Source organism: Cyanistes caeruleus, chromosome 6 (genome assembly GCF_971803275.1).
Source record: "Cyanistes caeruleus chromosome 6, bCyaCae1.hap1.1, whole genome shotgun sequence".
NCBI lineage: Eukaryota > Metazoa > Chordata > Aves > Passeriformes > Paridae > Cyanistes > Cyanistes caeruleus.
This window is the reverse complement of record NC_141706.1, coordinates 30,668,364-30,695,076: the sequence shown is the minus strand read 5'-3', so window position 1 is coordinate 30,695,076 and position 26,713 is coordinate 30,668,364. Positions and strand designations below refer to the sequence as shown.

General features: G+C 57.5%; 2 protein-coding genes across 3 annotated transcripts; one reads left to right on the top strand and one right to left on the bottom strand.

Annotated features, from left to right (window-relative positions):
- The first annotated feature begins 727 nt into the window (after positions 1-727).
- MAPK8IP1 (mitogen-activated protein kinase 8 interacting protein 1) lies at positions 728-25,835 on the top strand. Of its 2 annotated transcripts, none has more exons than XM_086892791.1 (12): positions 728-849; positions 7,845-7,950; positions 15,365-15,598; positions 19,394-19,475; positions 20,016-20,888; positions 21,494-21,569; positions 21,998-22,170; positions 22,458-22,567; positions 22,699-22,818; positions 23,861-23,931; positions 24,269-24,367; positions 24,808-25,835. In XM_086892791.1, the coding sequence occupies exons 1-12, from the start codon at positions 764-766 to the stop codon at positions 24,878-24,880; spliced, it is 2,103 nt and encodes a 700-aa protein (XP_086748917.1). In that variant the 5' UTR covers positions 728-763; the 3' UTR covers positions 24,881-25,835. The 2 variants fall into 2 exon arrangements, with proteins under 2 accessions (XP_086748917.1, XP_086748918.1); XM_086892792.1 differs by lacking the exon at positions 728-849 and adding an exon at positions 5,780-5,867.
- Positions 25,082-26,666, bottom strand: FREY1 (Frey regulator of sperm-oocyte fusion 1). The gene is made up of 4 exons (XM_023928141.2): positions 26,558-26,666; positions 26,282-26,355; positions 26,023-26,194; positions 25,082-25,310 (listed from the first exon to the last, which is right to left on the bottom strand). The coding sequence occupies exons 1-3, from the start codon at positions 26,623-26,625 to the stop codon at positions 26,058-26,060; spliced, it is 279 nt and encodes a 92-aa protein (XP_023783909.1). The 5' UTR covers positions 26,626-26,666; the 3' UTR covers positions 25,082-25,310; positions 26,023-26,057.
- Positions 26,667-26,713: the final 47 nt, after the last annotated feature.

The window sequence follows — 26,713 nt, the reverse complement described above, 5'->3', positions numbered from 1 at the left end:
GCAGCAGCAATGAGTACCCACCCAAAATAAAATGCTTCTTGGGATATATCTGGATGGGTCTGACCTTTCTGGGGAGAGATCTGAAACTTTGAGATGCATTTTTTTCCCCTCCTTTGTGTCTATGGAAGGTGTGTGTACGCTGCTTTTTAAATTCCCGTTGCAGTGCTTGCAGCCCTGGTAAGCTTCGACAGGGACAGGGTTTGTACTGGGGCTGCCAGACCTGTTGCGGCAAACAGGCCGTGGGTGCCAAAGCGCAGCGTGGTTATTCCCGCTGCTCCTGCTGCCTGCAGGCCCCTCCCCGCTGCCGAGGAGACCCCCGCAAGCGGCCCTCTGTGTCCAGCCCCTCGCCCTGGGCTGCTGCCTGCCCGCTCGCCCAGCCGGCCCCTCTCCTGGGCTTGCTCCTCCCGGCCTCGGGAGACCCCGGCCGTCCCCCGCAGCTGCCCTTGAGGCTGCAGCCTCCAGCTGCGGGCACAGCTGGGGGCCGGTCCAGCTGCGGGCACATCTGCCCCGCCGGGGCCGGCCTCCCCCGAGCCCCGGGCGGAGGCATGGGGCCGGGGTGCCGCTTCCATCTGTGCCGTGCCTGTCCTGCAGCTGCCGCCGGGAGCCGCGGGATGGAGCCTCCGGGCCGCGCCCCCGCTCCCCCCGCCCCGGCGGCAGGTATGTCCCTCCCCGCCGGCACCGCCAGCATCCCCCTCCCTTCATCCCTCCTTCCCTGCCTCCCTCCCTCCCGCCCGCCCTCCGCCTGCATGGAGAGAGCCACAGAATGGCGGAGCGAGAGAAAGGAGCTGCATCCCCGCCCGCCTCCTCACCCTTCCTGGGGCTGCACCTCGCCTCGCCCCCCAATTTCAGGTACCGGCCGCCGACCCCCCGCGGAACCCTCTCGGGGCTGCCCCTGCCCCCTGCCCGGGGCAGCGTTCCCCGTCTGCTGCAGCCCCCGCCCGCATCGCTGCGCCGGTCCTCCGCCTCCTCCAGCGCTTCTGCCCCCTCCCCGCGCATCCCCTCGGCCCCCCGCCCCAGCCATCCCTTCTGCCCCCCGCCCCAGCCACCGCCGAGCCCCCACCGCGGACACGGCTCCAGCCCCCCATGGCTGCTCAGCCCGCCCACCCAAGCCCTCACCCCACAGATACACCACTGCAGCTTCCCAGCCCCCTGCTTGGCCCCCACTGCCGCCCCCTTCCCTCTCTTATCTCCTCTTCCAACACCTCTTCCTCATGGAAGAAAAAAGCTCCATCTCTCTCCCCTCCCCGAAAAAAAGCCTTTTTCTAGCCCTTTCCTAGAAATCCCAGGTGCTTCTGCTTCCTTCCTGCCCCTGTGAAACAGGAACCCCAAGCGAGACGGTGGGAGAGTGCCAGAATTGATCCTCTAAGCAATACCAAGTGCTCCCATCGATTTGGGATGCAGGGGGCTGTGTCTTCTCTGAGACCCAATGAGGCTTGTGCCAGGGACTTTCCGATGGCTTGGGCCAGGCCAGGGATGGAGCCTGTGGTGCCTGCTGAGGGTAGCTCTGGGACAGGGATGTGCTGGGTGGGTAAGGGAGGAGCCCTGCCCCTGCCTGCAGGTGCGGTGTTCACTTGCCATCAGGGGAGGCTCGCTGCTCCTGGCAGCCGTGCCCTCGTCAGCCATTGCTCTCTGCTTGCCTCTGCCACCAGGGGTGCCTGGCAAGGGGGGAATAGCCCCAGCTGCTTTGCGTGCTGAGATTTTGGGCGGAAAGGAGGGAATGGTCCCCACTTGGGACCACAGCTAAGATCATGCTCTGTCAGGCCCAGCCTCTGGGGCTGGGGAACCCGTGGCTCCCTGTGAGGAAACAGATGGGTGCAGCCAAGCAAAGGTGGCGTCCAGGCAATAAATATTGGAAGGGCTCTGCTTCTGGACCCCCTTTGCTGGTGGCTCCGGGTCTTTGGCAGCTGCCTGCTATTGCAGCGCTGCCTGCCAGAGCTGCTGGGAGCTGTTGCAACATGGCTGGTGTACCCTGCAAAGCGAGCGATTAAACGCTGCCTCTGGAATCATCCACCATGGAGAAGGGGCTTGGCCACCGAGCCGGGGGCCAGAGGCTGAGCTGCCGAGCAGTCCTGGGCCTACCAGCTGGTGCTGTCCTGGATGTAGGGGCTGCCCCCTGGGCACCCTCCTGCTCCCCAGCAAACAGCCATGCCCTGGGAGGGGGAATGAGCTGCTGCTTCTTGCCGTGCCTCAGACCTTTGGAAAAGGAGCCCCGTGTGCTGCCAGCCTGCTCCAGGGAAGAACTGACCTCGTGAAGGAGGCTGTGCAGCTGGGTGGAAAACTGGGGAATCAAGGCAGGAGTGCAAAATCTTCCCCAGGCACCAAGCTCAGAGTGTAAGTGGAAGAAAATGGAGTGATGTGTCTGAGCCTGGGGCAGGGTCTGGCAGAGCAGAGGCGATGTTGTGGCGGGGAGTATCGTGCTGGGTTACGTGTCACAGCTTGGTTTGTGCACGTCCCAGGTCCTGCATCCCTGCTGCAGGGCTCAGCAAGGGGCTGTCCCCCGCAGAGGAGCTGGACCCAGCAGCAATGAGTGCAGTTCAGGGTGAAGGCTCAGACCATGGCAGGCAGTGAGATGAGCCCTGCCCTCTGCCCCTGCTTGCTGCCTGCAGGATGAGGTGTTTCAGATTTCTGCCCTTTGGTACATGCAGCTGCACTCCCAGCTCCGAGTGGTGACATGCCAGCCCAAGCCTTAGGTGATCGGTTGGCTTGAATTGAGAGGGGGCTTGGTCCTGGCCAGCAAGCAGACTGAAGCTCTGGAGAGACTGGCATAGTGGCCTGGCAGTGATGGTTTGGTGTTGTTTGAGAAGGAGTGGAAGGAAAAGGATAGTGAGGTGATCCCTCCTTTAGCCAGGAGGTCATCCAGAGGTGTCTGTTCATCATGACAAGAATAACAACATTTTAGGAGACAGCAGTAAAAAAGTCATTTTCATCCAGCCTCCCTGTTGTCCTTAAGCTTCCCAAAGCCTTGCAGTGCGGTCTGAGTTCAGTGGTGCTCTTTAACATCTTTTTCTGAGGCACTGTTGCAGCTCCTTGCCCTGCCAAGGAGCTTTGCCAGCGGTCTGTGGCAGGCTCCCCTGTGAGGGGCTCTCTGGGGCCTCTCTAGGATAGGGGTTCCTCTCCCCAGCATTAGAGGGGCAGGGAGGACTGGCACAACTGGGGTGCAGCTGGATGCAGAGCCCTGCAGAGCTCACAATGTTACCTGCCCCACTGTCCCCAGGGTTGTGGCTCTAATGTAACTGGAACCCAGGAGGGGGTCACCGACTGATCCCCTCTACCTCCTTCAGCTTTCCCGGATAAAAGCAAAGGGCATCCACCTAGCTGCTGGGCAGGAAGGCACCTAGGGGAAGGAATCCTTAGGGAATTATTTCCATAGGTCAAGAGAGAGGGGAAACTACTCCACTACTCAGGGACCCCTGTCAGAATCACAGCCCTTTGGGAAGAGAGGGGGTCTCTGGGGAAAGAAGTTCTCTCCGTCTTGTCGGGAAGTTCAAAGATGCACCTTCAGGCTGGGGCAAAAATCAGTTCCAGCACTGTGGTTTGTTTTATGTGTCTGTCGTGCTCATCTGGAGCTATCAGCAGAGCCTGTTTGGAGGCAGTGAATGAGCTGGGCGTCAGAATGGGGCTACCTGTCTTCTTGAGAGGGGAGACAAAAGGGTTGTCTTCCTCTGATGGAGAGAGAGAGGCGCTTTCTCATCGGTTCAAATAAAGCAGCCTCTGTGGCCATTGAGATGGAAGAAAAAGACAGGGGCCAGCCAAATATAGGTTAGTATTATTTTTTCCACCAGTGCTGGTTAAAGGACTTGCACACAGCACCTAACAGCAGAGTATGGCTCGGGCAACTGGGCTTGTTGGAGCGTCCAGCTTCATCACACCGTGTTGTCCTGGCCAAACCCCTGCACGGAAAATCCTCTGCAGTGGCAGTGGGCTGACAGGGGATGGGGTCAAGACAGGCACAGCAGCCAGATTATAAGGCTGATTATAAGGCTGCTCTTAGGACTGTGATCAAGCTGCTCCTGCCATGAGCAGGTAACATCTGCCTCTGTTCATGCACCCACGTGCGTGTACTGTTGCTCACAGTTCCTGAGAATCCCAAGTTTATCAGTTCTCATGCACACAGCAGGGCTGCCCACCTCCAGGTGCCTCTCGGCACACCCTTCAGAAAGGCACTCATAACCTGCAAGGACAGGGTTCTCCTGCCCTCACCGATGGAGACACTCCCACATACCTGTAATGTCGTGGCCACTGGCAAAGGAACTTGGCCAAAATACACATGTAGGTCCTGCTCAGACTTTCACTGCCAATAATGTAGCTGAGAGGAGTCAGAGCTCTTTCATTTTTCTGGTATTTTTAGCCTCTTTGAGAAGCAAGAGAGGAAGGAAGGGGTGTTTCCAGCACAGGGAGCAGAGGAAGGTAATGGAGAGCCTTCCTTGTATTTCCTAGGAAGTCCTGGAGCATCCATGTGAAAGGAGCAAAGGGCGCGAGTAATACGGAGATAGAGATTTCTTTATTCGTTGCATTAATTGAGGTTTCAAGCAGATGAGGTGCCTCCAGGCAGAGCTGGTCGGGAAAATGGAGTCCTGGATGCTGTTCTTGTGGGGCTGAGTGACAATGGCCACAGTATCACGAGTGACACTCACCAGCGGTGTGGCACTGGTAGGGACAGAGCTTATAGCAGGTCAGCTCAGCAGGGCAGTCCAGGCCCTGAGCTGGGCTCCTGTGGACATCACCCACTTTAATGTGTCCAGGAGAAAACTGGGTCCCAGGCAGGTGGTGAGAGATGCACCCATTACTTGAAGCTCCTGGAGTGGGTGTCAGTGAGGGGCAGGAGAGCAGCGCTGTGATGGGTGGCAGTGAGGGTGCCACCCCACCGTGTATCAGAGTGGGTGCAGCTCGTGGGGAGGGTGATGCTCTGTCCCCATATCAGAGTCATGGTGGGTGCCTCTTCTAGACCTACTTTGGCTTCATCTTGATGAGGCAAGGAGTGAGTGGGTCTGAGAGGGGGTGGTGGAGGATTATCTGAGGCCACAGTTTGTCAGCAACACCTGATAGCCCCTCCTGGGAAAGACCCCTATTTCCTTCAGCAGCAGAAGAGGGGTGGGAGCAGCTCACCAGGTATTTCTCTGGTCCTCAGCATGGGTTAGAGGTTGGGGAAGCCCAGGGATGATCCTGCCTGAGGCAGGAGTGGGTCTGGGGGTTAGCTGGGAGCAGACAGGGAAGGGACAGTGCTGCTCAGAAGTGCAGCTGGCCATGACGCTGTGCTGGAAACTCTGGCCTTTGCATCAGTGAGCGGCCTCGCTCCACCCGCTGAGGAGCCAGACAGATGCTCCTGTCTGTGTCCCCCTGCTGTGGGGACAGCAATGCTGCTGCAAGGGCAGGAGGAGGCCAGGTGCTGCGGGTTTCCACCATGGGGTTAGCAGATCCCCTGTGCCCACTGTGGGTGCTGAGGAGCCGAGTGCTGGAGCAAGACCAGGAGCCAGGCTGGCTGGCTGGCAGGCAGAGGCAGTCAGCATCCCCAGCAGAGTGCAGGGACTTGGCGCTGGCTCAGCTGGGGAGGTTATTTTCTTTTTATTTTTTTCTCCCCTCCAGGACAGCTGATTCCATCTATTTTTAATGAGCTTCCCCAGGTTGCGCAGTGAGGATACAGAGCAGCACCGGCAGCCACAGACTGCGACGGGGCAGGCGGAGAGGCAGTGGGCACCCAGGGCTGGCTGTCATCTCCCTCACTACTCCCTGCAGTAGGTCTGGGATTTTTTTTTTGGTGTGGGAGTGCGTCTCCCAGTGAAGGGGGGGTCCTCCTCAATGCAGCTGCCCTTGAAAATGGAGTCGAGCACCGAGGAGGAGAGCTGGCTGGAAGATCAGTGGGAGAAATGGTAGGGGACCGGCTGGGCCTAGGGGAGGGGGGACTGTCCCGCGGGCATGCAGGGGAGTGAGCCCCTTGCTCCTGGGCACATCACCCTTCTCCGTGAGTGATGGCCACAGGACAGGAGCAAACTTGGCACGCAGTTGAGCCCGAAGTTTTCCCGGCTGTGCGGGGAGCTGTGTGCCAGCCAGGCAGCGGAGTGGCAGAAGGTGTCTGGACACCTCCCGCTGTGCCCCTGGCAGCGCCGGGGCCGGGATCCCGCTCAGCATCCCCCCATCCCAGCAGCATGGACAGGGCTGCCTGTCCCCAGCCTGGAGCGGGGGGCACTGCCACCCTGTCAGGCTGCTCCTGCAGAGCCAGGGAGCCCCTGGCAGCCCCTGGGCAATGCTGTGCCTCTCACCGGGACCCCGCAGTGCTCACTGCGCTCCCACAGCAGGGCGGGTGGAGGCCCCGAGCATTAGCAGTGGATAATGTCCCACCCTGTCGACCGTGTAACCGGAGAAGAAATCAATTTGTGCTTTGAAGGCTCATCATGAGCCTCCTGCTCCGCGTTGCCTCCCTCCCATGGGCAGCAGCAGGAGGAGGTGGGCAAAGGGGGGTCCAGTCATCCCATCCTGTGCTGAGGGCTGTGTCCTTGCAGTGCTGCTGTGTCTTGCAGGGGCCGCCTCCAGGGGTATGGTTGCTCCCAGTTGTCTTCACCCCAAGAGACCACTACTGGTGGGGTCCTCAGAAACACAGAAAGAAAGTGCTGCTTCCCCCATGGGCTTCTCCTGCTCTTTTCCCTCTCCAGGAGCTGGGACAGGAGATGTTACCCCTTCACTGGGTCGGTGCCACTGCAGGGGGGAGCCCCAAGATGTGCAAGCAATGCTTAAAGTGAGAGTGGGAGCTCTGCAGGTCACAGAACACCATTCTCGTTCCTTTCTCACTGCACTCCTGGGGGCCAAGCCAGAGAGGGGTGATGGGCTTGGCGTAGCCCTTTCACCCAAGTGTCTCCCAGCCAGATGAGCTGGGAGCAAAGGGAAATGGTGGCAAGCAAAGCAGTGTCTGTGGCCACTCCAGACAAAACTCAGGGGCCTGAGTAGGTTGATCAAGGACTTTTGAGTTGGTTTCTTTTATTTACCCCCGTGGTAACAGAATAAGTGAGAAGAGCATTGAGGTACCACCATGCTGAAATGTTTTAATGCTCAGAGGCCAGGAGCACCTCACCGCTCCCCCGGGGCTCATCAGTACATTTTCAGCTGCTAAAAGGATCTCTCTTGTTTTGAAGGGGTGTAATGAGGCTGTGTGGCTGACAGCCCTAAGGGACCCCTGAGGCCTTGCAGACCAACTCAGCAGCATCAGTGTTCACTGTGGGATGCCCACAGTCACCCTAGGGAGGGATTTTGGTGCGGAGGGAAATCACTGCCCCCTCTTACTGCAGGCAGCTGGGCTGGGACACCCCTCCCAGCTGCAGCTCAGGGGCGGATTGTACCATGGCTGAGGGGTTTGCTGTGCTTTTAAGTTCTGTGGGTCTCAATGTGGTCACCTGTCCCAGCAGGTCCATCCTCCAGCTGTGCCCTGTCAGGACCCCCAGCCTTTCCACTTCCTGTAACCCTGTTGGGTATCTGTGCCCAGCTGGAACACTTGCAGAGGCTCCCTGGGATGGTGAGAGTAGCACAAACCTCCTGTAATAGGGCTGGCTGTACTGTCTGTTCCATGTTCTCTCAACCTGCATGTCCCTGCTGTCTTTGGTTAGGCAGGGACTGCTTTGGGACACACTCCTCCTGCCTCCCAACAGCCATGGACCATGCCAAGCCCAGCCATTCAAAGTGGACAGACCTATCCCCTCTGGGAAGGAGCTGCCTTCCCGGTCTTTCTTCCTGGCAGAGACTGGGAGAGCCTTTCCCAGGGTGTCAGTGCTGCTCCCAGCCCACAGGCACCACGGCACCCTCACCCTCCTGTCCACCACTGGGGCAGTGGGTGACCAGGACATCTGCACTCCCTCCAGGCTCACCCATGACATCAGCCTTGAGGAATTTGAGGATGAAGACCTCTCTGAGATCACTGATGAGTGTGGAATCAGCCTGCACTGCAAGGAGAGCCTGGCCACCCGGGTAAGTGTGATGGGGATGGGGAGAGGGAAAGGGATGGGCAGAGTGTGCCAGCGGGGCTGGCAGGACCATCAGCCCACATGCAGGACCACCAGATCCCCAGATGAGTGATGCTTTCTCAAGCAACCTACTGCCATGGCCCCAGTCCCCTCTGCTTGGCAGTGCCCTCTCCTCCAGCACAGTGCAGATCCTTTCTGAACCACCCAAACTCGAGGGACAAAAAAAGCATCTCAAAGCATGCATTTTGGTTCCCACTGTGCTGTAGGGGTTGGAGTTTGTTCCTCAGGGGATGAGCCCAAGGATTTGGGTGCAAATGGGAGCATGGCCCCATTTGAGCAGGATGACTAGCAAGCATCTGGCACCTGACAGGCATTCCCAGGAATCAAGGACATTTGCAAGGTGGCACCAAAGGTTCCACCTGGGCTGTGCCTCTTGTCCCTACATGCATCCCTGGACCAGGGGATGCAGCTGGGCTGGCATGGTGAGAGCTGTCCTCTGCTCACCCAAGGTGTTCTCTCTGGCTTGCTAGCTAGCTTTAGCTAGAGCTGTTCTTTAGGAGGTCTGGAAACCAGGAGGCTCCTGAAGCAGGGATGAAGGAGGTAGCTCTGATGCCAGCAGGCAGCAGGTGGAATAAAGATGGGAGCTGGGAAGGCTGTGCAAGTGCTGCAACTGGGTCCCCCATCCATCTTGGAGCATGCTGTCAAGAGCCTGATGGGGTTCACACCACTGTTTGAAATTCCCTAGAAGGCCATGGGGGCAGAAATGTGGAGATAAATTGATAATTACATTGGATTTGGAAATATGCAGGGTGTTAAAGGAAAAGCCATGGCCTGAGCATTCTCACATCACTCAAGGAATCACACACACCCCACCTGAGACTTTCAACTGCTGGGAGCAGAGTCTCTTTGTAGTGGGCAGCTCCAGTAAGCTGACAGGTGCCCTTTTCGACCCCTCACTCAAACAAACACATGCTCACTCTAAGGCTGACTCCTCCTCCTTCAGACTCTACCCTAGGTTTTCTGTAGCTAAGCCCCAGGCTCAGATTTTATAAAAATAAATAGTTCAGTGGTACAGCACCAGGTCAGCTCAAGCTGGGTGTCTGTAGGGAGGGACCCTGAACAAAGAAACCCCTGGGGAAATCATACCCATAAAACTCATGTACCCACCCCTCAGACACTCTCCTTGCACCTCTTGGTCCAGTGGTGATTTTTGATCTGGGGTCTTCTAAGATCTTACTGGGTTCTTTCTCTGTGTCTGTGCAGGCAGGCCATACACTGTTCTTATCTTGTGGAGTTACAGCTTCTGCTGACAGCTGGAGTCTCCTTGTCTTCTGGTTTGTACTTCTGGTGCACCTGCTCGCTGGCAGAGCATGGGGAAATAAAAAAGCCCTAGGCTTGGGATAAACACTATTCAGCAACAACCACAGCAGCATCAGTGTGTTGTCAATGCTCCTCTCATAAGAAAGACAAAACACAGCGCTGCACCAGCTACTAGGAAAATTACTAGGAGAATTAAGTCAATTCCAGCCAAAAACATCTCTAGGTGTAAACTCACAGTTTGTGGCCCAAGGCTTCAGCAGATCCAGCTACTGATTCTAGGCAAGTAAAGCTGGGCAAACATACTAAATCACACAGTATTGTAACTCTGTGAACCCATTCCAACTCATTCTACTTAAAACTTAATTAGTTAAGCTAAGAACTAATACCTCTCAACAGAGAGTTTCTGCATTTTGTCAACGTGTTTCATTCTAAAGCATGCAAATGCTGGAGGAGCAGCCAAGTGGTTTAAGAATCATTCTGTCCCTCAGAGGAAATACTTCCTCTGCAAAACAGATAAAGACCCAGCGAGGACAGGAAAGGCACAAGAATTTGTCGCAGGTTTAAAATTAGAAAGTGAATTTGTGTCGTTTGGAATCCCTCACTGCAGGCAGGACAGTACAGGCAGACCTCATCCTTGGGAGGTGAAGGTGTCTTGCTGTGCTCCTTGGTCTAATTCGTGACCTTCCCAGCAAAAAGTTGTCCGTTCCCAGGTATGGGGCTGCTGCTCGATATCTCTGCTCCAACTGCAGCCTCCTCCTGCTCCAGGATGTTATGACCAGACTTCCCTGGGACAGTCAGGGCTCATGGGCTGTGTATGCTGAAGGGAGGAGGGATAATGCTGCAGGGAAAACCAAGGGCAAACCCAGCACTGAGCATCCGTGCAGGCACAGCCATAGCGAGGGCCCGGAATCGGGAAGGTCCTCCTGCCTGCAATAGGTGAGGCAGACAGAGACTGTGGGTGTGTTGCTGGGTTCTACCCTTTACCCATCCCAGTTCTCCACTGCTGACAGCACCATCGGGCTCAGAGCAGGATTTTTATTTTTATTTTTTTCCTCTGCAGATTGACAGCCCTTGGCTGAAGTTTGGCAGGGAGGGGAAGGGGCAGGAGGGACTTGCAGCTCAAGTGCTGCAGCCCTTCCTTGAGGGGGAGGAAAAACAGTCTCTTTTACCCCTTTGAAAGAGTTTACTCAGGGGTTTCTGCATCCCTGTGCTGCAATACTGAGACTTGACCCTCAGTAAGGGTTTGCTCAGGCTCTGGGAGCGAGCCCTGTGCCTTCCCTGGGGACAGCTCAGAGCTGCTTTACACAAATGTCTGGGTGCACTGAGAGTCTGCTGGAGTGGGAGGGGAATGCAAGGCTGCCGTAGGGGAAGCAATGAGTTATTCATAAACACAGCAAAGGAGGAAGCTTATCATCCTCAGAAAAAAAGCCTACTAAAAATATGTCCAAATGGTTTATATGGGACACGGAGGATTGCCCGAGGAGCAGAACCGAAAGTGGTGACAACAATGGCTGTGAGAGGGGCTTTTCAATCCCAGATGCTGAAGGCGAGGGCCAGGGAGCTTTCCAAGCTGATTGCCATCCAGAGCGAGCTGGGGGTGACAAGGCTGCAGGATGTGCCTGATGGAAGCGGTCAGGCCCAGAGGGAGCAGCGTGGCCGGGTCTGTGTGCGGCGTGGGGAGCAGCAGATCAGTAATGACCAGCAGTCAGCATCAGCTAATTGCATCATGTGGGGCTGGCTGGGGGTGGCGAGTCAGGGGCGCTGGGACAGGCACGAGGGGTCTGTGCTGCTGCCCGGGGCCGGTGCCACAGAGCAGCTGCGGTTTGTAGGCTGAAGGGCTGGTCCTGGTCACCCCTGCCGGGCCAGGCAGCTGGGGAATGCCTGGCAATGGAGCAGTGTGAGGTGAAAGCAAGCTGCTGGCTCACTGGATCGCAGCAGAGCCGAGAGTGATGGGAGAGGGGGAAACAGGATCTGGGGAGCAGGGGCTGGAGTCATCCAGCTGCCCAGCAGTGAGTCTCTGGAGAGGTGGGCAGGCACAGGAACCCGACAGCAAGCAGCAAAGTGCTGACAAGGAACAAGAGGACAAGCCCTGCCTAAGGGCTGCGAAGGTGACTGCTGGACAGGGACAATCAGTGACCTTGATGAGATGGGGGGTCTGGGCAGAGCTGGTTGATGACCAAATCCTGTGGCAGGAACAGGCAGCTGGTGCAGGGGTCAACACCCAAACAGAGATGGGTATTGGGGATTTTTTTGGTCCCAAAAAAACAAAAACGACCTCATTATGGGCTATTTTAGCAGCTCTTCAGAAATAGTGTCTCAGACAGACAGAAACTGCAAGGAGGCGTAGACTGATGTGTGCAAGAGGGAACCATCCACTGACAAGGACCACACCTCGTGGATAGGAGAGCATGTATCAAGAATGAGGAATAAAACCATGTATGGCTGAAAAGAGCCTTAATTTCAACAAGAAGTCCCCAGTGGATGAAAAAAGAAGTGAGATAGGCTGAGAAGAGGGCTCAGAGGAGGAGCAGAGGTGTCTTTGGGCAGGAGGCCAGCTGGGAAGGAGCAGGAGCCACCAGGGCAAGGGACACAACCTGCACCTCGCCAATGGCAGCAGTCAGGTGTGTTGGGAGGGATGGTTGCAACAAAAGTACCAGACTTGGGGTTTGGCCTTGTTTTAGTGGCTTGAAAATCCAGGGTGGCAAACTCTGGTTTCAGCAAGATGGATCCCAGCAAACAGCCAGGCAGATATTAATACAAGTTTAGTGCCTCATTTATTTTCCAGGAACTGTGGAAAACAGTTAATGCGGGAATGAAAAAAAAATTTAAAAAAGAAATACCTCTCTTGGAAATACCTCAGAGCATGAGAGCAAGCACCCAAAGGGAAAAATTACCAATGCAGGGCTGTGCTGAGCCTTTATGATTCTGCATGAAAAGGTCTGAAACAGCCATGAAGATACAGATATGTGGAGGGAAAACCCAGTTTTTTCAATATAATAATACTGCTGGAAATGCCAGGGGCTTTCTCTTGATGTTCAGTGCCACTGATCCAAGTGTGCTGCTGTTGGCAGCCGCTCCCAGAAGGCCAGCAGAACCCACTGCAAAAGGGAAGCAGCTGCCATCAGCCTGTGATCCAGAGACTGGTGGGGAACTGGATGTGTGGGCTGGGAGCAAAAGATAGGGCAGCAAGGTGGCTGCTCCTTGCAGCTCTCCATGCAGCTTTTGACAGGCTGTCCCATGATGCTGCCTCTGTGATCCATGGCCAGCTGTGGCTGTGCCAGGCCAGGGGCAGAGAGGCTTTTCCTGGTGCTTTGAAGCCAGCTGGTGGCAGGGAGAGGGGGCACAGTTGTGCCTTCTGCTCAGCAAGTGCCCCTTGCTTCCCTGTGCTCACATAATGCTTTTCCCAGCTGAAGGTTTTGCCACTCCTCCTCTGACACTGAAGGCTGCAAGGGTGGGGGAGCAGGGGAGAGACTTTGGTTACTCAAGCAACATCTTGCATATCACTCCACTCCTCTTGCAGGAGCCTTTCACTCCTAGGGAAGCAAGCAGCTTCCTCAGGTGGGCAGCAGCCCCCACACAGAGCATTTCCCAGCTTAGACCAGTGCTCCAGGGGTAATCCCAGTACCTCTGAATTGCAGCAGGGATCATTCTGCTCCAGCCCCCTGGCACCACGGATCACAACACTGGGACTGTCAGACTGGGACACTGGGATTTTTTGCCATTGGGATGGCAGTGTGCAGGTGGGAGGTAGGATCAGCAGGAGCACACCAGCATCACATCTGTCCCAGGAGCAGGTCTGTAAGGGAGCACGAGTGTCCCCATGACTGCAGTGGGGACCAGGTGTGCATCTTGTGTTCATCCTGCCACAGGACCTGGGAGCTGCTCTCTCACACACCCTAATCTCTCCCACAGGGTGAAGTGACTTCGGGAAGTCACCTCACCATTGCATCTGTGCTGACACATAAGCATGCCCAAGCTGGCCTTAGGTGACTTTAGCTTGTTCCTAGAGGGCTCCCAAGGCAGCCTGTTCTGGTAGAGCAGTGTCCTTGCAGTTAGAAAGGCTTCCTGATGTCTAGTCCCTGCCCTTGCTTTGCAGATCACTGTAGGTTTCACTCACTTGGCAAGGTGATTGATTGCTGTGTGGTTTCGAAATCACTTAGTTGAGCTACAGGCCATAAGTAATACCTGCAGTGGCTGTAGTTTCCTCCTAGCTTTTGAACCTGGAATGCTGCACCCCTGCTAGGGTGCCCTTTTCTTCAGAATGACACTGATTTGCTTTTCTGCATCCTTCCGGGACTTTTCCCTCTGCGGGTTTTCCGCTGCTACAGCTACAGGATTATGGAAGCAGCATCAGCAGCAGCCTAGGTTGAATGTCACCAGCTGACTCCAATACACCCACCTTGGCTAGGTATAATCTATTCTTGGCATTTCCCTCCAGTTCTTTTCCCGTGCCTCGGTTTCCTTGTTAAAATTCATGTGGTTTGTCACAGAGAGAAACACAGAACTTGTGGCATGAAGGCTAATGCTCAAAAAAAGGTATTTAAATGTTAAAAGCCTCAAGAGGACAAGTATTGGTGGCAGAGCTTCTCCAGTTGCTCACCCACTGCAGGACTTCAGCAGGGACACCAGGGGGAAATGACTCCCGTGAGAGGGTTTGTACTGTGCCTGCAGCAGACAGAGCCCTGTCTGTGCTGGCTTTTGTCTGACAGTTCAGGAGCTGGTAGCAACAAGAGCTCTTGGACTGGCTGCCAGAGCTGCTGGGGCTGTTTCTTCTCTCCTGGCTCAAGGGGCAGCCTCCATGCAGCTGGAGACATGGCTAGTATTCAGCTGCAAAAACCTGACCTTCCCCACCTCTGCCTGCTAACGAGCTTGCAGTCACCACAAACAGCTGATAACACAGGGAATTCAACTCCATGATGTCAAGTTGCTGCCTTTATTGCTGGCTGCAGCAGCTTGTGCATGTGCAAGCTGCAGTTAGTGCAAGGAGGGGGCTTTGGGAAGGAAACCACTGACCTTTCAATACACGCAGTGGGGACATTGGTGCCTCTTTGCCCAGCAACACAGCCACGAGGAGTGTGGTGCCTCAGCACTTGGGCCCAGCCAGGGTGGTGGGATGGGACACCTGCTCCTCACAGCCCCCACGGGCCACAGTGGCCGCCCTGCTCCAAAAGGGTACAGGGAAAAGAGTGGAGCTGCCTCCAGCCAGAGCACAGCCACCATCAGCAGGTGACTGGAGAGCCAGTGTAGGGCAAACCTCCTGTATGGCCTCGGTTTGTGCAAGTGCACGGAGTGGGCAGAGAAGGCTTCTCCTAGATGAGTAAAACAAGGGGGAAAGAGCTGCTGGTCCAAGTGGGCATTACAGGGAAGGAGGAGCCTGACTCCTTTCAGAGGTGTGCACTGAAAATAGAGAGAAAAAGTAGTGGTAGCAGTAGTGCAGTACGTGGTGCCACTACCCAGCGTGGTGGTGGGTTCTCCACCTGTGGGAGTGTTCAGGTGGAGGGACAAGTGACCTGCTCCAGGCAGGGCGTGGAACAAGTCTGATCAAACTGATGACATGCTTGTATGAGTCCCAGCTGCCAGGACAGGAACCAGGAAAGGGCACAGTCGCCTTGGAAGGAAGAATCATAGAGCAGCAAAGGATCACCTGGCCAAGCCTTGTGTGGGGAAGGGGAGTCTGGGTGAGACGATCTGGCACACTCTCTAGTGGCGGCTTGAAAATCTCCAGCGATGAGGGCTGTACCATTTCCCTGGGGAGGTTGTTGTGCGGAATGGTTGTTCTCACTGTAAAAAATGTCCTTGTTATGTCGAGATGAAACCTGGGTGTGCGCGTTTGTGTGCTTCGTAGCGAATGTGACGGCTGCACGTACCTACAGACAGACACCTGCCGGGGAAGCCCCATCACTAAGGGAGGAAGGATGCTGCCCACACCTGCCCGGGGAGGCGGGGAGGGGGCGCGGGGCTCCCCGGCTGCGGGAATAACATCGCTGCCCCTTTAAAAGGCAGCGGCCGCGGGTGCCGATGCGGCGGCCCCGGCCCCCTGCCCGGCCCCGGCGGGAGGCCCGTCCCGGTGGCCTGATCGCGGGCGCTAATCCCGGCAGGGCCATGTGAGCCGGGCGGGCGGCGCGGCCCGGGCGGCGGGCGGCGGCGAGGCCAGCCGGCTGCAGGCCGAGATGCTCCAGCTCGACCTCATCGACGCGGCGGGGGACACGCCGGCAGAGGAGCAGACGGCGCCCGAGCCGCTGCAGAAAGACCCCCCGGCCGGGACCACCGAAGTCTACAGGCCGAAGCGACCCACAACCCTCAACCTCTTCCCGCAGGTGCCTCGCAGCCAGGTGAGGCGGGGTGGGGGGCTCGGGGCGATCGGGTGGTGCGGGGGAGGAAGGATGCTCCCGCCGTCCGCCGGGGGCTTTTGTCTCGGGCGGATGGAGGGAGGGGGAGGGAATAGGAGGGGATGGTGGGGCTCGGCTGGAGGGATGGTGGGGCTCGGCTGGAGGGGATGGTGGGGCTCGGCTGGAGGGGATGGTGGGGCTCGGCTGGAGGGGATGGTGGGGCTCGGCTGGAGGGATGGTGGGGCTCGGCTGGAGGGGATGGTGGGGCTCGGCTGGAGGGATGGTGGGGCTCGGCTCCGCTGCCCGCGATGCTCGGCAGGGCAGCCGCCCCCGCCATCCCGAGGTCCCTTCTCGCCGCCGCTCGCGTCCCCGGGCCGGGCGCGGCGCAGACCGAGCCGGAGGGAGCGATCTGCGGGCCCGGAGCTCCCCGGGTGCCGGGGAGCTGAGCACGCCCTGCCCCGAGCATCCCAGCACTGCGCTCCGGGGTTCTTTGAGGGGGCTCAGGCGCCGGGCGGGTCCTTCTTTCGTCTGTGCTGCCGAGGTGCAGAGGGAGCGCGCCAGGAATGGTGTCGGGACTGAGATGTGCCCCGGCAGGGTCCGGGTGGCCTGGCACAGAGCCGTGCCCCAGGGACAGGGTGGGAGCTGCGAAAGGCTCCCCTGGGATGGGGAGCAAACGAGGCATGGCCGCAGAACGCGTGAATGAGCCATCGTCGGACGGGGCACCACGCCACGGGCTGGCCAGCCCAGGGCCGGCACCAGCAGCTGGCTGGGCTCCAGCTGCCCCTGGTTGGGGCAGCAGCAGCTCTAGGGCACGTTGGTGACACCAGGTAGCCCCGTGCCTGGCAGAGGGAACCTGGTGGCCTCAGCTCCTGAGTGGTGGTGCCTGGCAAGAGAAGCATTAATATCAGAATTAATGTACAAAATCTGAGAGACGGAAAAACAACGCCCAAAATGGTGGCCAGGAGGACAAGGGGGTGCTGTTGTCTTGCTCACTCAGATTTTGTAAAGATTTTGGATGGCTTTAGCCAAGGCTGCCTGCCCCACACAGCCATGGTGTTACCCTGGGGTGGATGATGCATGCTGACCCCCCAGGCAGCGGCTGGAGTCCCTTTGCTCTGTCGCTTCTGCAAACTTCACAAACCCACGCAAAGTGTGCGACGTGCAGGGTTATTTTTGCCACCCTCCTCCATTCAGCTCTGCCTTCTGCCAAGTAGGAGGATTTTCGTGGCGGTGACGTTCAGCCGAGGAGCATGAAGTGAGAGGCAGGTGTCCCCGTGGGTGACAGATGGGGAGTAGTCGGAGCTGGGTGTCACCAGCCCAGCACCGGCAGCTGATGCCAGCTCTCTGCCTGAGGCCATGGGTGGGAGGAGGAGGAGGAAGGCACAGAGCCAAGGATAGGCGCCCGCAGGCAGCTGGCACCAGGGACAAAGGCAGCAGGGCTGGGGAGGCGGGGGGAGCTCCACTGAGCATAATGGACAAGGGGACAGCAGCAGCCTTGTCCCACCCTGTGCAGGGACCCCGAGGAGCAAGTGGTATTATGTGGCAGCCACATCCAGCTGGGGGAGGTGGGGAACAGCAGGGCCCTCTCCCAGGCACTCAGTCCCAGCCAGTGTCCGGGGGTGGGAGCAAGCGTCTGGAGAGGAATGGGGGTGGGAGGAGTTGCAGAAACGGTGAGCTGGAGAAGCTGATGGTCCCCTTGCCAAGGAGATGGTGGAGGCTGTGGAGCTCACTGAGAGGTGTGGGCACAGCTGAGCTGAGGACATGGGGAATGCGAGAGGGGGCTGCAGCTGGAAATGGGAGCCTGGAGCCAGTGGGAATGGTGGCACAGGAGTGCAGCATGGCTGGCCAGGTAGGATAGTGCTGTTGGTAACATCTAGTGAGAACTTGTCTGTAAAGCGCTTGGAGTTCCTGTTCTGGATGCCTACCTCTAGCCAGAGGCATCTTCTCCCTGTCTACATGTGGTGCCCTGAGGAGAGGACAGGGCACAGGGCATCCCTTGGGGACCAGCCTGAAATCTGTCTCCACTTGTGTGAGACACTGCATCCCCTTGACCTGCCCATGTCCCTTCTCCTATAAGCAGTCAGAAGAGGGACCGTGGCCATGCATCCTCTCTTGAATGCCCAGCTGGGGCACCAGGCACTCTGCCAGACAGGGTATTCACAAAGCAAGGCATCATCCCAGCCTCTGCTCTTGTGAGGCCAGGATCCAGCCTGGTGGTTTCTCAGTTGGTTCTGGGCACTCTATGATCATTATCCCAGGCAGGTAGCCTGGAAACAGTGAGAGGAACATCCCCAGCTTCCCAGAGGGCAAGAAGCAGCTGTTGTGACTGGCTAGGTTCATCCTTTAAGACTTTGTGAATGCCTCTCCACCCTGGTGGGGCATTACAGACCCCTGAGTGCCCTGTCCCTGTGGGGATGGGTGGGCTCAGCGGGCTGTGCCTGCCGCACTGCTGCCTCCTGTCCCAGTGCAGGCAGCCAGGCTGGCTTGTGTGTGCTGGCCCCGTGGCACTCTGCACGCAGAGGCCATCGCTGTGACAGCTTGCCTGGCCCACATCCCGGCCCATCATGTCCCTGGGAAAGACTAGCAGGGACGTGCTGTTATTTGCCTTGGCACAGGAGGGACTCATGGAGACCATGGTGGGAGGCTGCCAAAGCTCTGTGAAGGGGGTCTCTCCCTCCCCACATGGAGGCAGGGATCTGGCAGGCATGGTTCAGCAGTGTGTGACATGACGGAATTTTGGGGCAAAGGCTTCCTTCATGTCGGTGGGGAAGCAAAGTGAGGACAGGGCAGCCCCTGTGCTGCTGGGAACAGCTGTGGGTTGGTGATAAGACCGTGAGAAAATCCAGGGAGTCCCAGCAGGGCTTTGGTACTTAATCAAAAACTAGCAGTGGAAAATGCCACTGCTGCAGCTGGGGCAGAAACACTCAGTGCCCCGTAGGAGGGGCTGGGGGAGTGCAGACAGGGAGAACTTGGGGATGGAGGAGTGGATGAGGGCTGGCCCTGCACCAGGCAGGATGTCACACCCTGAGGAGGTGGGCAGGGAGGAGTTGTCCCCCATCTTCAGGGGGGCCCTCATTAGAGGGGACTCGGTGCACTTTGGTCCCCCTGGCTCTTACAGTAAGGCCAAGCATGTGTTTCCTTGTGCACATGCATGGCCAGCCCCCCAGGGCTGGGCAAGCAGGGCACAGCACCCACAGAAAATCGCCCAAACATGGGAAGCATGGATGGCCTGATCCTGCCTCTCCTCTCCAGCTACTGAGGATTGAAATCTGCTGGTGAACTGTGTGTGTGTGCATGTACAGGTTTGTATACAGACACACTATCTGTGTATGCCCCTGTGAACACCCAATAAGGATCTCTCCAGGGACAGACATCAGTCTGTCCGGTAGCTGGCTTCCAGCTGAGCAGCACCACAACACCTGGTCTTTGGGATTTCCCCCATTTCATTAAGCTGAGTGGTTTGAAGGTAGACAGGGCTGGCAGGATGGGAGCAAAGCATGCAGGCAGGCTCAGGTCTTGAGCTTTTTGTCTTAGGACTGTCCAGCTATGGGCTTCTGCAGCCGAGTTTCCCCTGGTGGGTGAATGCAGCCCAGCTGGCTGCTTGCACACCCTGCTTCAGCCATCATGCCAGCTCTTGCAGCAGCAGCAGCAAGATGAAATGTGGGGTTGGTGGGGGGTCTCCCCGAGCATCATGTGCCCCAGCATGCCCAGCTGAGCGGGGTCAGGGAGGAATGGGTGCTGCTGTGCCACATGCTGTTTACTGATGGGTCTGTAAGGCGGCTTTGTTCTTCTCCTCAGGACACTCTGAATAACAACTCTCTGGGGAAAAAGCACAGTTGGCAGGAGCGGGTGTCCCGGTCATCGTCCCCTCTGAAAACGGGTGAGTTCTCAGGCTTTTGGCCAGGGTCAGCTCCTTGCAGCCTTTCGAGGTGCTCAGGAGCCTGAGGCAGGTGGTGCTGGAGCAGGAGGCTGGGGAAGACGTACCATGTGGATGCAGGGTGCATGCCCATCTTGCTCTCTACAATTACCAGAAAGGAGATTGTTAGTGAGCTGGGAGTTGCTCTCTTCTCCCAAGGAGCAAGCAGTAGGACGAGAGGAAATAGCCTCAAGTTGCACCAGGAAAGGTCTAGATTGGATATTAGAAAACATTTCTTCATTGAAAGGTTGATCAAGCATTGAAGCAGGGAAGTGCTGGACTCACCATCCCTGGAGGTGTTCAAATCCAAAATTGTATAGATGTGGTGCTTAGAGACATGGTTTAGTGGTAGACTTGACAGTGTTAGTGGTGGGACTTGAGAAACTTAGAGGTCTCTTCTGACTTAAATGATTCTGTGAGTCTGGGTGGCATCCCTGGACACCTGCCCTGTCAGGGAGCATCCCCCTCTGTGTGACTGTCTACGCTGCTCTCCTCTCCCTACAGGTGAGCAGACCCCTCCCCATGACCACGTTTGCCTGAGTGATGAGGTCAATCACCAAAACAGCACAACCTCCACCAAAGACCGGGGCACATCCACGGAGAGCCCATGCCGGCGCACAGCAGCCACACAGATGGCCCCAGCCTGCGTTGCCTCGTCCCGGCCGCCCGAGAAGCACCAGGCCACCAGCCGGGCCCCACCACATGGTGCCAGCGTTGTGGTGGTAACGAGGGGCCCCGAGGCCCACCGGGACCGCATCCGCTACCAGACGGATGTGAGGGTGGAGGCCACAGAGGAGATCTACCTGACGCCCGTGCAGAAGAACTCGGACCCCCTGGAGACTGACAAGCCGTTCCTGTCTCAGTCCAGTGAGAACCGCATGTCCATCAGCTCTGACATTGACACCTCCGGCTATTCAGCCCTGGCAGGGAAAACCAACCCCTCCATCAGCGAGGAGGACGAGGTGCTGGACTACATGTCCTCCCCCGACAAGACAAACCTGCCCAGGGCCTCCTGTGGTGGTGGGAATGGTGGCTCCCGGCCAGGGCACAACCTTCAGAGAGCCTCCGTGAGTTCGGACACCAGTGCCCTCTCCTATGACTCTGTCAAATACACGCTGGTGGTGGATGAGAACGTGCAGCTGGAGCTGGTCAGCCTCAAGCAGTGCTACTCGGGCTACAGCGATGAGAGCGACTCGGCCACAGTCTACGACAATTGCATCTCTTCACCCTACGAGTCGGCCATTGGCGAGGAGTACGAGGAGGATGCGCTGAAGCGTGACTCAGTCTGCCTCTCCGAGGACTCCACCCCCGAGGCAGACATCCACTTCTCCAAGAAGTTCCTCAATGTCTTCATGAGTGGTCGGGCACGCTCCTCCAGTGAGTGCTGGGCACTGCAGGGAGGTGGGCTGGTGGCTGCCTGCCTGGCAGCCCTGCCTGTCTCTGGTACATGCTCAGGAGATGGGAAGCCACCAGGAGACATCAGCCCCAGTTCTGCTTGCTGCAGCCTGTGGCTTTGTCCTTGGTGGTCCAGGAGGCATGGTGGGGCTCGGAAGAACTTCGTGAGTGTCAAGTGGGGGTGGAAGTAGGTGTCTGAGGCTGCACTGAGGCTTGCCCAAGGTATAGCCATGCTGAGGGGGAGGCTAAGCAAATTCACAGTGGGCCATTGTATTCCTGGCATGCCACACTCCTCTCCAAGCACAGAAGAGCACAGGTGGAATGTTCCAGCAGGCAGGGTTTCCCACGGTGTGGCTGGTCCCATGCAGGTGTCACAGCTGTTTGGGGTGGTCTGTGTGGGGAGGTCTTGTTCCCAGTGGGGGCTGATGAGCACCAGCACAGCGGCTTCAGCCATGCCACTCCCTCCTGTGGCACCACACGGCTTTGTCCTGGATGTGCCATCCTGCAGGAGCCTGGCCCATGTCCTTCTCCTGGTTGTGATGCTGATCCTTCAATGCTGACATGTCCTCCTCTGCCTTCGTTCCCAGGTGCCGAGTCCTTTGGGTTGTTCTCCTGCATGATCAACGGGGAGGAGCAGGAGCAGACTCACCGTGCTGTCTTTAGGTGAGCTTGCAGGCACAGGCAGAGTACCCAGCCTCTACCAGGGGAGAGCTGGTGCTGCACTCCCACCAAGGTGGGGCTCGCACAAGCCCGAGTGCTTCCGGTGTGGGAAGCCCTGGTGAACAAACCAGTGCCAGTAGCTGCCCTGCCCAGGAGCACCATTTGCCCAGGCTGCTGCATGGGCAAGACCTCCAAGGGCAGTCAGGGCCTCTGAGGAGTAGCTTGGGTGGTGCATAGGAGATACCCTTGCATTAGGTGCCAGGATGCTGCTGCCTGTTGAGCCCAAACCTCCCCCAGTGCTTTATTTAGCATGTCAGGTCCCCAGGGCTACCAGGGCACTGCCTGGGTTGGTGGTGGGTGCCCCAGCAGTGTGCCAGTGAGAAGGCCACCAGCACTGCTAGCCAGCCAGCTGCTAGTGCCTCTCTGCCCAGGTTTGTGCCTCGCCATGCGGACGAGCTGGAGCTGGAGGTGGATGACCCTTTGCTGGTGGAGGTGCAGGCAGAAGATTATTGGTATGAGGCCTACAACATGCGCACAGGAGATCGGGGCATCTTTCCTGCCTATTATGCTATTGAAGTCACCAAGGACTCAGACCACGTAACAGGTACCAAGCCTCTGTGTGCAGCCTGCTGATGTCCCCACCTTGTACCACATCCTCCCTGCTGAGCAGTCTGGTGCTGAGCAGGGGGCTGGGGGGAGGACCAAACCGGGCATTCAGCAGGGAGCGATGAGCAGGTTCTGCTGTGATGCTGGGAATTGGTACCTGGTGTTGAGGGAAGCTTTTCCTGGGCAGGGAAAAGCACAGGGTTTGGAAGACAGAGAGGGAAGGTGAAGCTCAGCCCACATACCTGGTCACTGGAGATGATCCCTGCCATGTGCTCTCTCTTCCAGCTCTGGCCAAGAGTAGTGACTGGGTGGACCAGTTCCGGGTGAAGTTCCTTGGCTCCGTGCAAGTTCCCTACCACAAGGGCAATGATGTGCTCTGTGCGGCCATGCAGAAGGTATGGAGTGTCCCACTCCATTCCAGGGAGCAGGAGTGCCTGCTCCTTCTGCCAGCAGGGCAGAGCCTCGGTGGGGAATCATCATCACTGCTCATGAGTCCCGCGGCTTTGTCTCTCTCTCTCTCCTGCAGATTGCCACCACGCGCCGCCTCACTGTGCACTTTAACCCACCCTCCAGCTGCGTCCTGGAGATCAGTGTGCGCGGGGTCAAGATTGCTGTGAAAGCTGACGACTCCAAGGAGCACAGCAAGGTAGTGCCCCGCTCCCTGCTCATCTCATCCCTTCCCTGATTGCTGCTCTGAACTGCCTCGTGCCCTCTGTGCTGCAGGCCATGATTGCATATGAAAATTAAGGGTCTCCACCCAAGTCTGAGGGTGTGAGAAACACCATCACCAGCGTTTTAGGCCCACCATGGAGGTCCCCTGTGCCTCAGCAGGCCCCAGCTCTGGGCAGTACTGCCAGCTGATGCTCTCACAGCTGCCAGGCATGTCACTGTGCTGGGATGCTGCGAGCTGAGCCGTACCCGGTAATCTGTCAGCTGCTTCTAAACCTTTCTGCTACTATTTTGAGTGGTGTCCTCCAGATCGGCCCTGTAATCTCTTTATCTGGCAAGGGCAAGCTGCTGATTAGCATTCTGCATAAGTAGCCTAGTAAAGCACATGGGGATGCTGAGGAGAGGAAAGTGAGGGCTTTGCAGTAAGCTGTTGGGAAACCTCCCCTAGCTGGGGGATAGGAGTAGCTCATGGCTCTGAGTGCTGTGACAGAGCTGGGTTGAGGTTTCTACAAATCTTGCCTGTATCTAGAAGATGCCATCAACTTAGTTGCTCTTTAGACTTGTGTAAGTTTTCGTTTCTGGTTGGGACCCTTTGACACCCAGGCTTGAATGGGCTTATTTAGTTCCAAGTTATCTTCTTTCATTATCTTCATTCATCTTCTATGTACTGGTGTTTATGAGAGCCTTTTTAGAGAAGGAGGGCTGTGTGTGCTGCTGATCAGCAGCACTGACTCTAGCCCGAGTACAGTCTGACTCAGGGCCCCCAGGGAAATCCTGCAAGAGCTACTGGCGGTAAAGGCAGCTGGGGTGAGAGCCAGCAGGGCTGCCTGGAAAAGCTCCTTTTGTTCAGGTGCTTGGAGCAATCCTGAAACTGCTGCTGATAGCAGTCCAGGATTAGGCTCCAATTAATTTCAGTCTTGAGTCTCCAAGTGCATATTTCCAGTGGCCAGAGACCAGCTGCACTGCAGGGGGTGGGGAGAAAAGCTCTGACAGTTCTCCTCTCTCTCTCTCTCCCCCAGGTAAACAAGTGTAGCCATTTTTTCCAGCTGAAGAACATTTCCTTTTGTGGGTACCATCCAAAGAACAACAAGTGAGTAGCAAGGAAGCATAGTGCAGCTCTCGAACCCAGTAGCTCAGCAGCGAGGCTTTGCTGCCTTCCTGCTCCCTGTGGGTAGCACGACTGGGGCTAGGAAGGAAAGAGGAGGTTTCCCAGAGCCCTGGCTTGGAGGGCTCCCCTTCCCCTGGGAGCCCAGTGCTGCAGCTCTGGCCATGGGCTGTGGCAAGACCCTGGGGTGGCCACCAGGATTTATCAGAGGGGTTTCAGGTCCCAAATCCCTGTGCTTTAGGGTGGGTACACCTCAGAGATGCTGGGGTACCTGCGCCTGCTGATCTGCTGGTCCAGTCACATCCACTTTCTTTGCCCTCAGATATTTTGGGTTCATCACCAAGCACCCTGCTGACCACAGATTTGCCTGTCATGTCTTCGTCTCGGAGGAGTCCACAAAGCCACTGGCAGAGTCTGTAGGGTGAGTCCTCGATGGGCAGGGAAGGCTGGCTCATTAAAGGCAGGAGGAACAAGACAGCCAGGCTGAACCCTGCCATCTCCCCCTACATGGGGGGCTTGGATCTGGCCCCAGGCTGGCACCTCTTCCTTACGTGAGGTGCTTGGCATGAGAGCCAGGGCTGACAGGGCTATGGGCACCATATTCCTGACAGTACTGGAACAAGTCCCAGTGCAAGGCTTTGCAGGCAGATGGCTGAAAGTCATGCACTATGCAGGGAATCAGAGCAAGGATGAAGACCCTGTGGCTCTGATGGCAGCTCTGGGGCTAATGCAGAAGAGGTCAGGGGCTGGGGGGGTCAAAGAGGCCACAGGGTAGGGGGCGAGGCTCAGGATGGAAACAAGGAATCTACAATTGCCTTGTGGGGAGGCTGCTGCTAAGCTTTGCCTGGTGCTGTGTTGCAGGAGGGCTTTCCAGCAATTCTACAAGGAGTATGTGGAGTACACGTGCCCCACAGAGGACATCTACCTGGAGTAGGGGCTGGCACAGGCACCTCCTGCACAGCCAGGGCTGCAGTCTCGCCCCTTCCCCGTGTCGTGCATGGACAAGAGCTGCTTTGAGCCTGGAGGAGGAGCGGGCCCGGGGCAGGGCTCCCCGGGGCACGGAGTGCCGCCTCTTTTCGTGACTCCCCTTCCTCGGGCTGGGGGGACGGGAGGGGGGAGGGCTGGACAAATTGTGTTTATTGTACAAAATACTCTTAGTTTATTCTATTGGAGAAGCACCCGCTGGGTGCCCTGCTTGTGAGCAGTTGTGGGGGGCAGTAGCGTGCTCGTGCACTTTCCAGCTGCAGGCTGGGGTGACAGCATCTCCTCCTTGTGACCATGGCACAGCTTCCCGTCACATCCATCTGGGGTGACTTTTAATTGCGGTGGCAGAGTCAGTCTCTTGCAGTATGATGACATAGCAGCTACAGAAAACAAGACCCACATGCTGGCTCCTGCCTGGGAGATGGGATCACCTCCCTGCCAGGCCCTGGGGAGATTGCTGCTGGGCAGAGGTGGCAGAGGAAGCCCCAGTCTCTCCTCTGCCAGAGCCAGAATGAGATGAGACAGATTTCCCCTGCCTCTGTCCCCATCCCCCCCTTTCCATCTTGTATCCAGGCCCTGGGGAGAGGGGAAAATTCCCCTCATACCTCCCTGCAGTAACTATACCTTCAGGAGGAAAACCTTTTTCTGCCCCTTTCCCCTCTCCCCCAAGCTGCAGGTGGCAGAGGCAAGGCAGGGCCACCCCAGCTCAGTGGGGCTCAGCCCCTGCACAAAGCTGGGTATCTGCCCGAAATGGGGCAGGGAGGGGCTAAAGGCTGCAGGGAGCCGTGCGAAGCACCAGGGAGATAGAAGAGCTCTCCCAGCCCCTGTCCCTGCAGCCAGTGGTCTCTGTGCTTCAGCTGGATCTGCTGTGATGGCAACAACTATTAAATATGATGGTTCATGGAGCAGAGCTACTGTGCTGCTTGTTTCCCACTACAAGGGGTTTGGGCCCTGGCTCTCTCTTTCCTTTGGGACCCCAAGAGGAGCTGGAGTTTCTCACTATTGGTCCAAGGGCCCTGGCTGCGGTCTTGGGAGGCCAGAGAGCATATGATGATCTGAAGGGACTCTGTCAGCTGTTGCTCCAGCCCTCACCTGCTGGGCTGTGGCAGGCACAGGGGCACGCTGCCTCACAGGCGCCCATCCTCGTAGTACTCCAGCAAGTCCAGCCCGTCGCGCTTGCTTTTGCCAGCCCTGCGCAGCTCCGCCGGCCGCTCCGGGGCCACCGGGCTTCTGAAGCTAGGCTGCTTGGGTTTGATGCCGTAATCTGTGGGTGCAGCAGAGGCTGGGATCAGCCACCTGGAGGGGTGAATGCGTGGAAAGGGGGTTCAGAGGGGCAAGGAGAGTACTGTACCATCCACCAGGCCAAAGTGCTTCTGCGGGAGCTCCAGGGGAGCAGAGAAATCCTCAGGAACTGAGTAGCTGTCCCTACAGAGGAAAATAGCCAGGAGTGAGACAAGGTCCTACAACACTGATCCAGGCTGGCACAAGAGCTCCCATGTGCTGCATCTTCCACCCAGTCTGGCCAGCTCTTGAGGCCTGGTGCCGCAAGCCCTGGCCCACATCAGGGGCCCTGGGGCACCTGCAGGTACCGGGGCAGGCAGGAGGAGAAGGAGGGAAGTGCCATCACCTCTGGGGCACAGGCTGTGGGAGGGCAGCCCGCAGCAGCAGGGCGAGGAACAGCAGGCAGCACAGCATGGTGCACACTGACGGGTTCCACTGGTTCCACAGCAGTCACAGAGGAACCACCCTGGTTGCCCAGGATACCTGCTGGTTGGGGCAGGGA

Bases quoted from the DNA above. Each gene is read 5' to 3' on its own strand.
- MAPK8IP1 (XM_086892791.1), top strand. From the start codon at position 764: ATGGCGGAGCGAGAGAAAGGAGCTGCATCCCCGCCCGCCTCCTCACCC. The intron at 20,889-21,493 runs GTGAGTGCTGGG...CTTCGTTCCCAG, and splicing joins TGGTCGGGCACGCTCCTCCA to GTGCCGAGTCCTTTGGGTTG. The intron at 21,570-21,997 runs GTGAGCTTGCAG...CTCTCTGCCCAG, and splicing joins ACTCACCGTGCTGTCTTTAG to GTTTGTGCCTCGCCATGCGG.
- FREY1 (XM_023928141.2), bottom strand. From the start codon at position 26,625: ATGCTGTGCTGCCTGCTGTTCCTCGCCCTGCTGCTGCGGGCTGCCCTC. The intron at 26,356-26,557 runs GTGATGGCACTT...TTTCCTCTGTAG, and splicing joins CCACAGCCTGTGCCCCAGAG to GGACAGCTACTCAGTTCCTG. The intron at 26,195-26,281 runs GTACAGTACTCT...CTGCACCCACAG, and splicing joins GCACTTTGGCCTGGTGGATG to ATTACGGCATCAAACCCAAG.